Genomic DNA, 16,851 nt, shown 5'->3' with positions numbered 1-16,851 from the left:
AGGGTATACTAGATTCGTTTAAAAGTATGTAACAGGCAGAAGGAAGCGTTTCCGACCATATAAAGTATATATATTCTTGATCAGGATCAATAGCCGAGTCGATCTGGCCATGTCCGTCTGTCCGTCCGTGTGTCTGTCCGTATGAACGTCGAGATCTCAGGAACTACAAAAGCTAGAAAGTTGAGATTAAGCATACAGACTCCCAAGACATAGAAGCAGCTCAAGTTTGTCGATTCATGTTGCCGCGCCCATTCTAACGCCCACAAACCGCCCAAAAATGCCACGCCCACATGTTTTAATATTTCTTCATTTTTGTATTGGTCTTCTAAATTTCTATAGATTTGCCAAAAAACTTTTTGCCACGCCCACTCTAACGCCCAAAAATCGCTCAAAGCTGCCACGCCCACACTTTTGAAAAATGTTGAGATTTTTTTTCCTTTTTGTATTATTCTTGTAAATTTCTATCGATTTGCAAAAAATCTTTTTTGCCACGCCCACTCTAACGCAAATTGCCAAAAACCAGTGTTCAAGACTCTCCTTCGCACTTCCACCAGCTCAGTAACGGGTATCAGATAGTCGGGGAACTCGACTATAGCGTTTTCTCTTGTTTTATAATATATTCCTTTAATGGAAGAGTATTATTTTCTCCAATTAAACGCAAATCGTTTTTCTCCTCATTGTCATAACACTTTTTCTTTTTCCATTATATTCCAGAATACCTTTTTCTACATCTATTTAAGCTCCAATTTTCCTTAATAGATTGTACCCAATTAATAAGCCAGGATCTAAACCTTCTATTTCATAAAATATATGTTTCGCTTCAAATATTGTTATAATAAAATATCCATGAACTGTAGATACTCTCTTGTAAATTGGTAATTCTTTTATATTTTTAAATTCCCTTTTTGATATAGCAAGAGGAGGCCCCTGTGTCAATTAATATTTTTAAATGTTTTTTTGTATTTCTGTCTATTCTTGTTATATGTGGTATTCCTCTGTCGGACTTTGACTTAAAAAATGATCTTCATCAATTTTATTTATTCTCATACCTTTCTGGGCTGGTTGACCAGTTGCTTCTCTTTTTAATGGGATTGTGGTTCAATTTTTGTGCTTGGTTTTGATTATAAATATATTTTTTGTGCAAAATTATATAATTCTGTCTGTTATCATTATACCCTCTGTTATAATTATTACTCGGACGTTTGATACTTATGAAACTTTCTACTTCCATTGGTTCTGGTGGGGTTGTCCCTTAGAATTGTTATTTGAATTCCAATTATTATTATTATTATTATATATTATTATTATATTATTATTATTATTATTATTATTATTATTATTATTATTATTATTTATTATTATATTATTATTATTATTATTATTATTATTATTATTATTATTTATTATTATTATTATTATTATTATTATTATTATTATTATTATTATTATTATTATTATTATTATTATTATATTTTTATTATTATTATTATTATTATTATATTATTATTATTATTATTATTATTATTATTATTATTATTATTATTATTATTATATTATTATTATTATTATTATTATTATTATTATTATTATTATTATTATTATTATTATTATTATTATTATTATTATTATTATTATTATTATTATTATTATTATTATTATTATTATTATTATTATTATTATTCTGTTACCATTCTGTTACCTTAGTATGTAAGAGTGCCACCTCGCTGAACCGGCTTTCAGGATAATGCCTCACTTGCCTCCGTCCAAATAAAACTTAGCAAGTCTCTAAGTACGTTCAAGCCGCACACCGATGGCTCGGTGGTGCAGGTGCAGTTGAAAGGAATCCTGCTTAGAGTCCGTCCTGGCTCTGAGCACAGTTGCCCATGAAGCTCTGCGTCAACCCTCGCATGAACCTCACTGCTTGCATAGGGACCCATGGGGGCGCATCAGGACTACTGCACATATGCGGGGAGATAGCGGCCTAGAGTTTGGACCCACTCACACAAGATGAAAAACACACAACGAAACAAGAACAATGAAGGAGACGTATTCAGGAAGAGCGGCCTGATGGCAAGAACACCGGACAACAACGCGACGACGATGACCAACCCTAGCCCCTACGATGTGGACAAGGACAAAACAGAGGCTGAAGGTGAAATAACCCCCCACCCGCCGCAACCGACTGCCCTGTTCACACAGACCTCGACGTCATGCTCCCCACGACAGGAGCTTATATATAAGATACAGGAGTTAGAAGAAAAGGCCTTATCGCAATGCAAAGCCATTCTAAGGAAAATGAAGATAGCAATGCAGAAGCAACGGAACATCAGTATGGACGTCAAGGATGGCACCTCAGAAATGAGTGAGCTCTTTGATGTCATAGAAAATTATCGATCGAGCTGGAAAGCTGTTGAACTAGAGCGCTCAAAGGAATCGAGGAAGGCCGAAGAAAATACATCCGGCAATTTATTGAGCGAAACACCAGTTTCGACACTGAAGAAGAGGACAGCCACTAGCCCTGCTGCGCAAGAGCCGAGCAAGAAAGTCCGAAATAAGCAGACAAATGACGGATTTCAAACGGTCACAGAAGGGGAAAAAGGAAAGCAACACTAAAGAAGCGGACGTAAGGCACAGTGGAGCTGAGAAAACAAAAAACAAGCCTAGCGCAAGAACGCGCACTCGCCCTGAAGCTGTGCTAGTCAGACCAGCAGAGGGAAAGAGCTATGCCGAGGTGTTGTGCAATCTGCGAAAAAACCTGAAACCAGAGGATTCCGACAGTAATATACAGTCGGTTAGAAAAACCAAGTCAGGTGATATGCTTCTGGAACTTTCAAAAGGAAGCAAAACGGACAAACTGTGCGATGTCATTAAGGATACACTCAAAGAGTGTGCTACAGTGAAGACCATAAAGCAATTAGTCAAACTGGAAATAAGAGATATCGACAGCATCACACAAGAGGATGAAATAATCTCAGCAATAAGAGAAGGAATAGGCGATACAAGCCAAGAAATTTTAATACACTTGACAGGGGTAAATAGGTCAGAACAAAGGCGAGCCTTTGTTACACTACCTATGAGGGACGCGTCAAAGATATTGGCGGAGCAGAGAATAAAAATAGGATGGACCCGCTGCCGGGTTAAGCGGTGTCTTGACGTAAAGAGATGCTTTAAGTGTTTCGGGGTCGGACATGTGCAAAATAACTGCAACGGACCGGATAGGAGAGACCTCTGGATCAGATGTGGTGAAAGCGGACATAAAATGAAGACTTGCACAAAGGCACCCAGATGTTGTATCTGTGCATCGGAGAACAGGAGCGACGTTGGACACCTGCCTGGGACAGCGAACTGCTCTAGCGTAGCCAGAAAAGGAAAGCCATGAAGATTCTTCAAGCTAATATGCATAGAAGCAGAACGGCAAACGACCTGCTGCACCAAATTGTGATAGAAAACCAAATCGACGTGGTTATCATTTCTGAACAATATTAGATACGAGAGGAAGGGGTTTGGCTAGAAGACGATACAAAGACGGCGGCAATATGGATCCCCGACCCTACTACGGTTCCACACAGAAACGACAAAAAGGAAGATGCCACGTCCTAACACAAATCAGAAACTGGACGATAGCTAGCTGCTACTTGACCCCAAGTGACGATATTCAGACTTTCCAGACGAAACTTGAAGGTATTGAAGACAACGCAAGGCAAATAAGAGGCGACCTTATAATAGCAGGTGACTTTAACTCAAGAGCAATAGAATGGGGTATGCCGTCAACCGACTCTCGAGGCCGTAGAGTTCTCAATATGGCAGCAAGAATCGGAATACTCACTGCAAATGTAGGAGCAACAGCCACATTCAATCGACTAGGGAACGAGGGTACAATCCCTGACATAACACTAGTGTCAGAAAACGGCGCACACAAAATCACAGACTGGAAAGTTCTTGACACCTACAACGGAAGTGACCATAACTATATAACGTTTAACATAGCAGAAAACGGGGTAACTACAGTAGCACCGAAGAGAGAAGGGTGGAATGTTAAGCGGTTGGACAAAGCACGGCTGATACTAGAGATCGACGCAAGACAAAACCGACAGAGTGGCGGAGACATAGTCAACCAGAACATGGCAACGATCAAACAAGCGTGCAATGCTGCAATGCCAAAAATGGGCAACCCTCGAAGACAAGGCCAAGAAGTGTACTGGTTGACAGATGAGATAAAAACTCTCAGAGAAGCGCGCATCAAAAACAGACGCCGCCTTACTAGAGCTAGACGGAGAGGACAATTTACAGAACAGGAAAGTCAGTTTAAGAAATCCAAGAAGGACTTGACCACTGCCATTCGGAAAAGTACAACGGAGAAATGGAAAAGCCTCTGCAACGACGTCAATACTGACCCATGGGGTATGGGGTATAAAATTGTGATGAAGAAGCTTAGAGCAAGAAGAACAACAGCGGACCTGGAGGAAGGACAAATGGACCACATAGTTAAAGCACTATTCCCCGACCACACATATAGTTTTTCTAGAAGTACCACACCAATAGCAGATGAACAAGTCGAGCTCTTCACAGTAGATGAACTACAGAGAGCGGCAAAAACGCTAAAAAGGAGGAAGGCCCCAGGACCCGACAATATCCCAGCAGAGGTCCTAACAGTGAGTGCCGAGAACAGACCCCAAATCCTGCTGGATATGTATAACGAGTGCATTACCAGCGGCAAATTTCCAGATACCTGGAAGCTGCAACGTTTAGTCCTGATAAGCAAAGGAAAGGGGGATCCCTTAACCCCGTCAGCTTATCGACCACTTTGCATGCTAAACACAACCGGAAAACTACTGGAGAAAATGATTAAGCCGCGACTATCAGCAGTAATCGAAAGAGGGGGTGGCCTTTCCCCGAGGCAGCATGGCTTTAGACCTGGTAGGTCGACCATTGGAGCTATACAAGAAGTCGTCAGCCAAGCCCTCAGCAGCCAACAAGGCAACCACTTCTCCAGACCGTACTACCGGCAACTCTTGACGTGAAAAACGCATTCAATAGTGTTCAATGGGGAAACATAATTGATGCTTTAAAAAGACCCAAATCTCAGGATACCTAATGCGGATAATACAAAACTATCTTGACAACAGACGACTACTGTACCAAACAATAGCAGGAGAGAAATGTATAGACATAACTTCAGGAGCAGCTCAAGGATCAATACTTGGACCGAAGCTATGGAACATTAGCTACGACGAAATCTTTCATCTAGAAATGCCGGACGACACGTTTTTAGTGGGCTAAGCAGACGACATAGTCGCTGTCATTACAGCTCGAAATACCGAGTACGCACAGCGCAAGTTGACACAAGTAATGCCGAGAGTAAAAAAGTGGTTGAACTCACACGATCTGAAACTGGCTGACGAAAAAACCGAGCTCCTGCTAGTGACCAGAAAGCGGATCCCATTAGAAATAGATATGAGAGTTGGGGAAAACGTAATAAGGACGCGGAAGGATATAAAGTACCTAGGAGTTAGACTGGACTCAAAACTGACATTTAGCTCACACATACAAGAGACGAGGAAACGTGCAACCGTGACGACTAAGTCGCTTAGCAGACTTATGGCAAACGTAGGCGGCCCTCTACAATCAAGGCGGAAACTCTTGATGGAGGTGAGTAACGCAATCATGCTGTACGGATGTGAGGTCTGGGCTGGCATCCTGGAGACCGCCTGCAGGTCAAAACCTTTACTGGAGGTGCAAAGAACCATGGCTCTACGAATCGCGAGCGCGTATCGAACGGTATCCGGCCCTGCTGCATCAGTAATCGGAGGCGCGATACCAATCGATCTAATAGCCAAAGAGAGAAAACGGATCTATGAGATAAGACAGGCGGGAGAGACGACGAGAGCGTTAATCGCACGAAGCAGAGATGAAACACTTCAACAATGGCAAGAAATATGGGCAGCTGAAGAAAAAGGAAGATGGACAGCTAGACTGATACCAAACCTGGTAGCATGGACTGCAAGGGCGCACGGAGAAGTGAACTACTACATTACCCAGATGTTAACAGGACACGGTTACTTTGGTGCGTTCCTACATTCTATAGGAAAAAGAATTGATGCCAGATGCGTATATGGAGATGCGGAGATGGACAATGTTGAGCACACCATTTTCCAGTGCGGAAAGTTCGGATCGGCACATAGATGAATGGAGGAACTTGTTGGAGCAATAACCCCAGAAAATATTGTTACAAAAATTATAGACAGCGAATCAGCCTGGACACATATCGCAGGATTTGTAGAGACCATTCTCAGAGCTAAAAAGCCTGATTTGGACGAAACAACTGGGTAATCTGGACGCAGAAAAAAGATGAGAGCGCATAGCCCTTAACTGGCACCACTTCGAAGTAATGGAGAAAGCTTTCCCGGGGTGGAAAAACGGCCAAAGGCGAGGGGGGGTTTTAGGTGGTGCAAGCCCCACATACCTTTTTTGCGACGGCAAACGAGAGATGCGTGAGGCATTCCCCCTCCTCAACACAAAAAAAAAAAAAAAAAATTACCATTATTATTATTATTACTATTATTATTATTATTATTCTGTCTGGAATTTACTGTATTAAATCTTAGGTTATTTCCCTGACTTTTATTTTCATTCCTAAATCCATAATACCTGTTTGGAAATTGTGCTCGAAAGATGTTAGACTCTAATTCTTGACACTTTGTCAAAGCGTTTGGCAAGTCTGGTGGGCTTCGAGAAAATAGTGTTTCTGAGATTGAACCGTTCAATCCAGAAATAAAAATTCTAAGAGCGTTGCTCCTTATTGTTTTATTCGTTTCTTTGGTTATTCCGCTGTCTTTTCCATATGTCATTATGGTTTTGTTTATCAATAATGTCATTTTCTTGTTTACTTCGTTGTAGAATTCTGTAATGGTCATGAGTCCCTGCCTAAGGATGCTTAATTCTGATTCAAGAATATGAATTGGTCTTTTATCGTTATAAATAAAATCCAATTTGGAGAGAATTGCTTGGAACTTTAAAACAGTACCATGGTTAGTTAGAGCATCCTGTGCTGCTCCCATGATTTTATTACGTAGAAATGTTAAAGCGATAAAATATTGTTCGCTTCGAATTTTATAAAGACTCATGGCGGTTTCTGCCGCTTTTCTCCATATTGGGTTATTTCTCCTGTGAACTTTGGTAAAGATTTAACTACCTCTAGAGAAGTTTCACATTTTACAGTTGGGTCGATTGTTTGGATTTTATAATCTTCTACTACATTTTCGCTAGCGGCTATCTGCCCTTCTATCCCTTCAATTTCTCTGGTTACTTCACTCAATTGTACACTTATTAATCGGTTAATTAATTCAATTGTCAGATTGCTGGCGTTGGATATCCCGCCCGCAGAAAGGATTGGCACTGAACTCCGGTTGCCATTGTTAAATTCAAATCTTCAAAACTCTTTATTAAATTTTCCAGATTGTTTTCGTTTAATAATGGTTAAAATAGATTAAAATTTTTTTTTAAATACTCTTTAATGTATCTTGATCTTGTTTTATTATAAATTTTTTTAATACTTAATATTATTTTATTCTGCTCACGATACTTTCCGTTGTAGTCTTCCTTAAGTTTAGTTGTCCTGAATATTTTCTGTTGGGGTCTTCCTTCAATAAATTGTTGTATACAGCTGTGGCGGGGGATGACTCTCTGCTCTTCCTTCCTTCCTTCTTGGTGTTGATTTTTTTTATTATTATATTTTGTTTAATATTCTGGTTTTAGTTTTTAGTTGGTTTTTACTTGTGTTTGTTGTTGAGTCCTTTTTTTTGTTGAGTTCTGTTTAGTATCCTGTTCTTGTTACTTGTAATAAGTATTCAGTCAATCTTTTTTTTTAACTTCTTAATTGGATTATTGCATTAATTAATTTCCAATTAAGTTTTTCCACGATCACTGTGACAGTTGATAGATGTCGTTGGAATAATGAGGATGTTTTGATTTTTCTTCTAAAAATATGGGTTGTTGGCGGCGCGAGTTCTGTTTTATATTTAACTTATTATCGTTCATATTTATTTTTAGAACTTTTGAATTAAACCGACCCACGTTGGGCGCCAATTAAAATTGTTATTAAAAATTAATTAAAAAAAATATTTTATTTTTATATATTAGTAAATTTATTGGTGATAAACTTTTTAACTTATATTTAACTCATATTACAAGACACTACTATCGGTTTTTATCTTAGATCGTTCGCGATCCGATCTCGAAACAGACTCACTTCTCGATTCTAATTCCTGATCCAATTAACCTCGGCCAGAAGCTTATCTTTTGAAACTTCTTGAACTTTCAATTATGTTTAGAGTAAAAGCTTGATGCCGAAATTATTTCTCTGCGTTGTGAAATTCAATTATGCTGAACGATGCAGTTTGATTGAAGCGCAATAAGTTGACCATGGTTTGGTCTCCAAGCGGATGGTGTGTTTCTGAGAGTTTGATAAGTTAGTTTAGCGGGTAGCTAAGCGCTGGCAAAGGCAATGACAAAGGCAAAGACAAAGGAAAAGCCTCCTAGATTGAAATTTAAAATTTGTTTATAAAATGGGATAGAGTGCTATGTTTGCGGGAATCGGAATGCGACTGAAGCGTGCCGCAGAAAACACATAAACGTACGCAAATATATATGTATAGATAGACGACCCATACTAAGTATATATTTTGTTTTTGTTTGTTTGTGTATATTACGTTATCGTTCGGTTTACAAATTATTGGTGCACGAATGTATATGTATGTATAATTCCATCAGTATATATAGCAACACACAGGATCCAACGCGCCGAGATCTTATCGCTCAGGATTAAAGTGGGTAGGTTTGACGGAACACTGTTCCCGTGTTTTCTCTATATTTTTATACGCGTTACTAAAAGTAAAAGTAGAGTAAAACCAAAGACATTAGAATAACAAGATGCGTAACCCCATACAATTTTTTTACACACGATTTTTTCGTGGTGGCTTTTCAAGTGGCTCCAGGCTCTCTCGGAATTTTGTTCAAAAGCCATAGAGCGGAGAGCTCTAGAGCCAGCATGCTGCAGCAGCTCTCTTGTACGCATACAGCGACAGATGACCACTGTATTGGTGCACACGTATGCACATGCATTGTAAAAATGACAATTATGCCCTTCATTTTAGAAGTTCTTAGACTTTAAATCTATATTATTTATTATAAATTGCCACCACTTAAAAACTCTAGTTTTGCATTGCCTTAACATAACAATTATTTAAATTCAACATAGAAATAATAATAGCACAATCTATGTACCTAATAAAGCATTATGATGTTCGCAAGGATCCCAAAGAAGATTCAGTATTTTTAGAGTCAGAGCGTCTGCTCAGTAAGAGTTACTTTATTCGAATGTTTCTTATGCGCTCAACTTGGGCTGAGCTGACCCGTATATATAGTACTTATTATTATATACATATACATAGTTCCATATACATCTACATATGTATGCAGAAGGCATGCATATGCCATGTATGGTCTGACCACTTAAGCTGCAAAGTGCATGCTCAGCATTCCCACGCTCCGCGGTCGGCTTATGTATAAGCGTTAGATCATATTACTTGAGCGCTGGAACACTTGTGCAATTGTTGGTGGTCTTTTGGGTACTTGAACGTTATGTTTATTATGACAAAGTGTCACAATGTTTTGAAGATAAGTTGTACCCATTAATTTAGTATATTCATAGGGTAGATATGTTACACCTTCCTTTTAAAAGAAATGACGTAATACATGGAGTCATTTAGTTCTCAATATTAATATTTTTAAAAATTAATTAAAACTTTTTTTTAAATGATATTGATTTTTCTTATTAATTATTAGCAATGTTTTGTCTCAAATCATTTTTGTGTAATGACAGAATATAAAAAAATTTATGTTGAAATACGTTACTTTTTTGTTTTATTTTTAACTTTCTTAGAAGGAAAAAGAATTTTTTTGTTTTGCTTTTTTTTTTGTGTGGTTGATCAGACTTTTTCTTAAGTGAAATGAAACGTTTCATTGATTATATATTTTTAGTTTATCCTTATGTACTTTTGTTTCTTTTGCTTTGTATCTCTAATTACTATGTTATCTCTGTCTTCTATGGTTTCTACAGTATAAGTATATGACCCGTTTCGTTCCTTAGTATAACTTTATCTCCTATTTTTAATTGAAAATCTGAAGTTTTCTTATCATAAAGTTGTTTTCTATATGACTTCGCTTTTTCTAACATAAGTCTAGCTCTCTTATATGCTATTTCTAATCTAAATTTTATTTCCTTAGAGTAATCTTCTACATTATACAGTGGTTCTATTCTATCTGTTTTATTAAAATTTGCGAACTGCCTTGGTAATCTTCCAAAGACTAGTTCATATAGACAGTAATTATGCATGACTGATGGTGTTGTGTTGAAACAATATATGTATTCATTGAATGTTCTATGACTTCGTTCTATTGTCCCTAAAGTTTGGTGATGATATGCCGTAGATGTTAGGTTTTCTATCTTCATGTATTTGCACATATCTAAAATTACTTTATTTTTATACTCGGTACTCATGTCCGAAATGAACGTCTTCATTGAACCGTACTTTAGTATAAAATTTTCGAATATAGCTCTTGCGACAGTATTTGCGCTTTTGTTTGCAACCGGTATGGTTACTAGATACTTCGTTAAATCACATATAAGTGTGACGATGTAATCTTTGCCACATTCTGATTTCGGTAGTGGACCTACTGTGTCCACTATCACTATATCAAAAGCATTTGTTGGTGTTGCTGTGTGAATCATTGGGGTGTTTGTATGTGTCGTATGTACTCTTTTATATGACGGGTCATATTTTTCCAATAATAGTGTCTTTTTATTTTCGCTAGCGTTCGTGTAATGCCTGTATGACCTCCTTGAATTGGATCGTCATGATATGTAGACAGTATTGATTGTATCTCTTTTTCAGTTTTTATAATGGTCACCGGCTGGAGTAGCGCTACTCTTATTGATTTTAATTTTATATTGCCCGTATTTTTGAAATTATTTATTGAAATGGTTTTAAAGATTTTTTCACTCGGTGCCAATTTGAGTTGGCTGATTTTTGTATACCGGCTTGCATTTCAAGCCTTTGGAAGAACTTACCTAAATCAAAAATTCCATTGGTATATAAATCGTCCACATCAATTCTTGCAATAACTTTATTTCCTCGTTTTAGTAAACAAATAGATTTAGTTATTCGCAAGGTCACTACTTTTCGTACTTCATCATTTGTTATGACTTCGTGTACGTTGGGCTTAGATACATTTTGGATACTTTGCCTAGGCAATAGTTCCCTATTTGTTACTGTACAGTTTTTATCTTGTCTACTTTGTTGCCTGGTAGTGACTTTCAGGACTTTAAGTTGCATGTCTTTGAGTTCTGTTATATTTAAACGCAAGAGTGCGCCTGCTACAAAATTATCTTTCCCCTTTAGGTATTCTTCAGTGAAGTCGTATTCTTAAGCTCTAACCGCTTGCGAGTTAATTTAGAACTGGGATTAGTCATAGAATATAGGTACGTCAAAGGTCTGTGGTCCGTTTTAATGGTGAAATGTTTGCCATAAATATATGGTCTAAAATGGGTAATTGCCCAATGAATTGAACCTAGTTCTTGTTCCGTTGTACTCTTATTGCTTTCCCCTTTTGTAAATGAACGTGATGGATAAGCTATTGGGAGCTGAATCCCGTTACGGTTCTGAGTTAGAACTGCTCCGCAAGCTTGTTTACTAGCATCCGTTATAATGCAAAATTCTTTGCGAAAATCAAGATATTGTAATAATGTGGGGTGCATAAGATTTTCTTTAAGGTATTCGAATGCGTTCTGGCATTCGCTTGACCATTCAAAAGGGACAATTTTTGATGACGTCATATTTCTTGCCATCTGGCAATACTCCTTTGTCTGTGCATTTGTGACCTAGGAATGTCACTTCGTGCATGAAAAATGAACATTTTTCTGGATGCAACTTTAGGTTATATTTCCTACATACATTAAAAACGTCAGTTAAGTTTTTAATCATGTGTTTTTCTGAACATCCTATCACCATTAAGTCATCCATATAAAGGAATGCCTGAGAGGGTTCTAAACCCGAGAATGATATAGTCATCATCCTCTGAAATGAATTTGGTGCTATTTTAAGACCAAAAGGTAATCGCGTGAAGCGATATGAGCCAATGCTCGTTGAAAAAGATGTTATATTCCTTGAGTTTTCCTCAAGTTCTATTTGGTGGAAACCTGACATCAAGTCAAGGCATGAAAAGTATTTAGCTCGACCTAGTTGATCTAAAATGTCATCAATTCTAGGGAGTGGAAATTTGTCAGAAAGTCGTTTTTTATTTATTTGACTATAGTCAATTACTAGTCGCCATTTCTTCTCTTGTGAATTTGGTAATGATTTTTTCGGAACTAACAAGAGTGGGCTGTTATACTCTGATACAGTTGTTTCGACGATTTTGTCGCTAATTAATTTCCCTACTTGTTTTTGAATTTCTTCAATGTGGCTATGCGGGCTTCTGTAGTTTTTTATATAAATGGGTTCATCATCTTTAAGTCTTAATGTTTGTTTATAAAAGTTGTTTGTTGATATCGGTTCGGTTTCCAGTCCGAACACATCACTATACTGTGTGCATAATTCAGTTAATTGATTTTTGAATTGGTCTGGAAAATTTTTCTTTAGTTTTGAAAGTACTTGTTCGCTTCTATTTTTAGTGTTGGTATTATGAATGTCATAATCTTTTAAATTTTCATATTGGATTTGGTTTACTTTGACCAATTGATCGAAATTAGTTGTATTTAGAAGTCAAATGTATAAATGTTTGGATGCTGCTATTGTATTTGCAACATAAATCCCATTGTGTATTTCCTGATTAGGCACAAATATGTAATCATTTACAGCATAAATGTCTATTTTCCGAATAACTTGTGATCTGGCTGGCAGAAGAACTGCGCTATATGTTATCGGAACATATATTTTATAATTTAAATTTTGGGGTGTAATTATAAAACAGTCTTCACTTGGTTTGAAATCTATGACAATTGAATTTCTTTATAAAATCAATGCCTATTATTCATCACATGGTATTGCAAAATTTCGGTCTACCAAGTGAAATTCATGTGGAATAATATATTTTGTTGATTGGAGTTCTATTGAGGTTGTTCCTCGAGACTTTATCATACCTTGGCCTATGCCTTCGATGTTTATTATTTTTTCTGTTTGAATTTGGAAGTTATCAGAATTTACCTTCAGAAGTGAGATATCTGCACCAGTATCAATGAGAAATGTTAGTTACAGCATAGTAATTTTCAAATATGATTTTATATTAGAATAGTTTTTATATTTCATATTTTAAATATTATTTTCTTTTTTTTTGAAAATTCTTTGTTTTATATTACAGTAGTTTTAATAATTTACGTTTTAATTATTTACTATAGTTATTTAGTCAAATTACTAGTATAAAAATTACCAATTTTCAGTATTTAAAATGCAAATAAGATTCACTTAAATTATTTTTTTATATTTAATTATGATATTTAAAAAAAAAAGCGCGCAATTACGGGTGGTAAGAAATGCTCTACGAATAACGGGTATAAAAAACTTCTTTCAAACCATAAGAGTTACGAATCGAAATTGACCAAAACATTAATCAAATTTGTTTCTTAGATCAAAATTGATTTTAGCCCTAAAATCGTCTTCTAGCATAAGCACGCACACATGCACACAATCTCCTTTATTGTTTTTACTCATACAAGCAAGACAATTCTATTTTTAGATTTTAACGCTCTCAATTTTAGGCGAGCGAAAAGAGAGCAATTTTGGTCGACACCAAAAAAGTGGCTGCATGGTGCAAAACCAATGTATGGCCGTTACGCATCTTGTTATTATAATGTCTTTTGTAAAAGGGTATACTAGATTAGTTTAAAAGAATGTAACAGGCAGAAGGAAGCGTTCCCGACCATATGAAGTATATATATTCTTGATCAGAATCAATAGCCGAGTCGATATGACCATGTCCGTCTGTCCGTCCGTCTGTTTGTCCGTCTGTCTGTCCGTCCGTATGAATGCTGAGATCTCAGGAACTTCAAAAGCTAGAATGTTGAGATTAAGCATACAGACTCCAGAGACATAGACGCAAGTTAGTCGGTTTGCCACAAACCGCCCAAAACTGCAACACCCACACTTTTGAAAAATAATTTGATATTTTTTCATTTTTGTTTTAGTCTTTTAAATTTCTATCGATTTGCAAAAAAATTGTTTGCCACGCCCACTCTAACGCCTTCAAACCGCCCAAAGCTGCCACGCCCACAACTTTTGAAAGATGTTTTGATATTTTTTCATTTTTGTATTAGTCTTGTAAATTTCTATCGGTTTGCAAAAACACTTTTTGCCACGCCCACTATAACCCCCACAAACCGCCAAAAACTGTCAGTGTTGAAGACTCTCCTTCGCACTTCCACTAGCTGAGTAACGGGTATCAGATAGTCGGGGAACTTTGTTTCTCCGATTGCTTTGCGCTTCTTAGAATCACTTTTCGTTGCTGTACTGCTTTTAACACTTATTTATAACCAAAAATGTTGGCCGTTTTTGTGTATCGTTATACAAACATACATACATATGTATGTATTTTGTAAAACTTGTATGCGTTGCTGTTGAATAAATATTCGATCATTATTTTAAATAAGAAAATTAAATTTTTTTTTCTTTTTTTTTTTTCTTATTGGCACAATTAAATAACTTCACTGCCTGGCTGAAAATGTGACTGGGCCCATTACCTAGTGAATTTAATATAATAATACACGTTATTATTTTATTTAAGCAACCGATAAAACCGCTCTCTCTAGTTATCTCCAAGCGAATGGAATGATTACTGTATAACATGCATGTAAAAGGCAACAACGAGAGAGAACAAAGGGAGCAATAATAGAGCGCGTTCTCTCTTCAAGATCCTCAAAATTTCATCACTCACATTCACACAAATTTGCATAAGTGTAATATTTGTATTTTCAACAATTAACATTAGTGTAGTGGAATAAATTGCATCCCAATTTAGGCGACGTAAGGCAAACAGTAAGAAGTTTATTATTTGTCCGAGTAAACTACAATTTTGAAATTCCTCTGTAATTGCTTGCATCCAATTTGTTACCCATTTTATGAAGAGAGACCAAAAAGGCATCCTTTCATATATTAGGAAACTGCGAAGATTCTAGATATAAGGTAAATAATTTTAGTAGAGGCTTGCACAAGGCTTCCGCACTGAATCTAAGCACACAGCCAGGGATTCCGTCGACTTAACACGCTGAAGATCGTAAAGCAGTAAGCTTTCGTTTAAAGTAGCACAGAATATAAAATTCGACTTTGATATCGCTCAAGAATAAGGCTGTTCGGAGTGAGGTAAAGTGGAATATGTTGTTGTTTGAAAAAATTTGGCAAATAGATCGGCTATTGCCATTTACAGTAGCATTTTCAAAAAAAACAAGAGAGAACGCAATAGTCGAGCTCCCCGACTATCTGATACCCGTTACTCAGCTAGTGGAAGTGCGAAGAAGAGTCTTGAATACTGACAGTTTTTGGCGGTTTATGGGTGTTGGAGTGGGCGTGGCACAAAGTTTTTTGGCAAATCGTTAGAAATTTACAAGACTAATACAAAAATGAAAAAAATCAAAACATTTTTCAAAAGTGTGGGCGTGGCAGTTTTGGGCGGTTTGTGGGCGTGGAATATGAATCCACCAACTCGCGCTGCGTCTATATCTCTGGAGTCAGTATGCTTAATCTGAACTTTCCAGCTTTTGTACTTCCTGAGATCTCGACGTTTACGGACGTATACGGACGGACAGACGGACATGGCCAGATCGACTCGGCTATTGATCCTGATCAAGAATATATATACTTTATATGGTCTGAAACGGTTCTTTCTGCCTGTTACATACTTTTCAACTAATCTAGTATACCCTTTTATTTTAGGAGTAACGGGTATAAAAATGGAGCCGTTAGGCTCTTAAGCACTTTTCTTTTACTTGGTTGGAGCCATGAAATGAGCTTCTGTAGGAGCTTTACATAATTTTTAGCCGCTCCAGTGTCGATGAGGATTTTTATAGTTTTCCCCGCCAGCCCCCTCTAAAAAATAAACAATGTCGTTGGACTCTAGTGAGTCACTGTCGTCTTCAATAGTATTAAGAGCGGTTGCGTTTCCATAATCTTCGGGCTTGGAAATGCCCTCTACTGTCCGGATAATTTTCGAGCAATTCAAAAGCATCGGTGGCAGACTGATTCCATGTCACATTATCATCCTGTATACCAGTAAAATCTGGAATTGACCAAACTATTATAGGTTTCTACCTCTGACACTTCTACTTTTTTATCTGTTGATTAACGACATTTTCCCGAATAGTCAGTGCAGCATGAATTATTGCTCCTACGTGTGCCGCGTTCATAATGAAAATGTTTTTTTCTGCCTACGCTGGCTGATACCCGGCGGTCTCCCGGATAAGCCCTTTTATTTTTACGTTTAGTTTCCCTATAGGGGTCTGGGAAACTCGTTAACTTATATGTTATTGTGCGCATTAAGCGTCACACTACCCTCTCCTTTAGATCTCCTTGTACCTCTTTATGGTGACCTGATTACGGCGTGAAACGAGGCCGTACTTCTTGGCCGCGATGCGTCGCTGGATCTCCTGGATCGCTTGCTCCGACAGCTGTTCCCTTGCTGGTACCTGCCATCCCCATGCGTTCGTCTCATCCGAGTGGATATTCAATATGACCCGAACCGGAGATGGCTCTGGTCGACGCGAGGGTCCCGGTCGTTCTTCGCGAGGCCTGGTGTCGGTCGCCCGCT

The 16,851-nt window shown here is 37.4% G+C and overlaps 2 protein-coding genes across 14 annotated transcripts in view; one reads left to right on the top strand and one right to left on the bottom strand.

Annotated features, from left to right (window-relative positions):
- LOC26536261 (unconventional myosin-VIIa) overlaps window positions 1-16,851 on the bottom strand; it is an 893,412-nt gene that overhangs the window by 614,885 nt on the left and 261,676 nt on the right. The window lies entirely within an intron of this gene.
- Window positions 1,696-5,959, top strand: LOC122319625. The gene has a single exon (XM_043207225.1). The coding sequence runs from the start codon at window positions 2,564-2,566 to the stop codon at window positions 3,377-3,379; it is 816 nt and encodes a 271-aa protein (XP_043063160.1). The 5' UTR covers window positions 1,696-2,563; the 3' UTR covers window positions 3,380-5,959.

The sequence above is a fragment of the Drosophila yakuba genome, chromosome X (assembly GCF_016746365.2).
Source record: "Drosophila yakuba strain Tai18E2 chromosome X, Prin_Dyak_Tai18E2_2.1, whole genome shotgun sequence".
NCBI classification, from domain to species: domain Eukaryota; kingdom Metazoa; phylum Arthropoda; class Insecta; order Diptera; family Drosophilidae; genus Drosophila; species Drosophila yakuba.
This window is presented reverse-complemented; position numbering and strand designations above follow the sequence as displayed.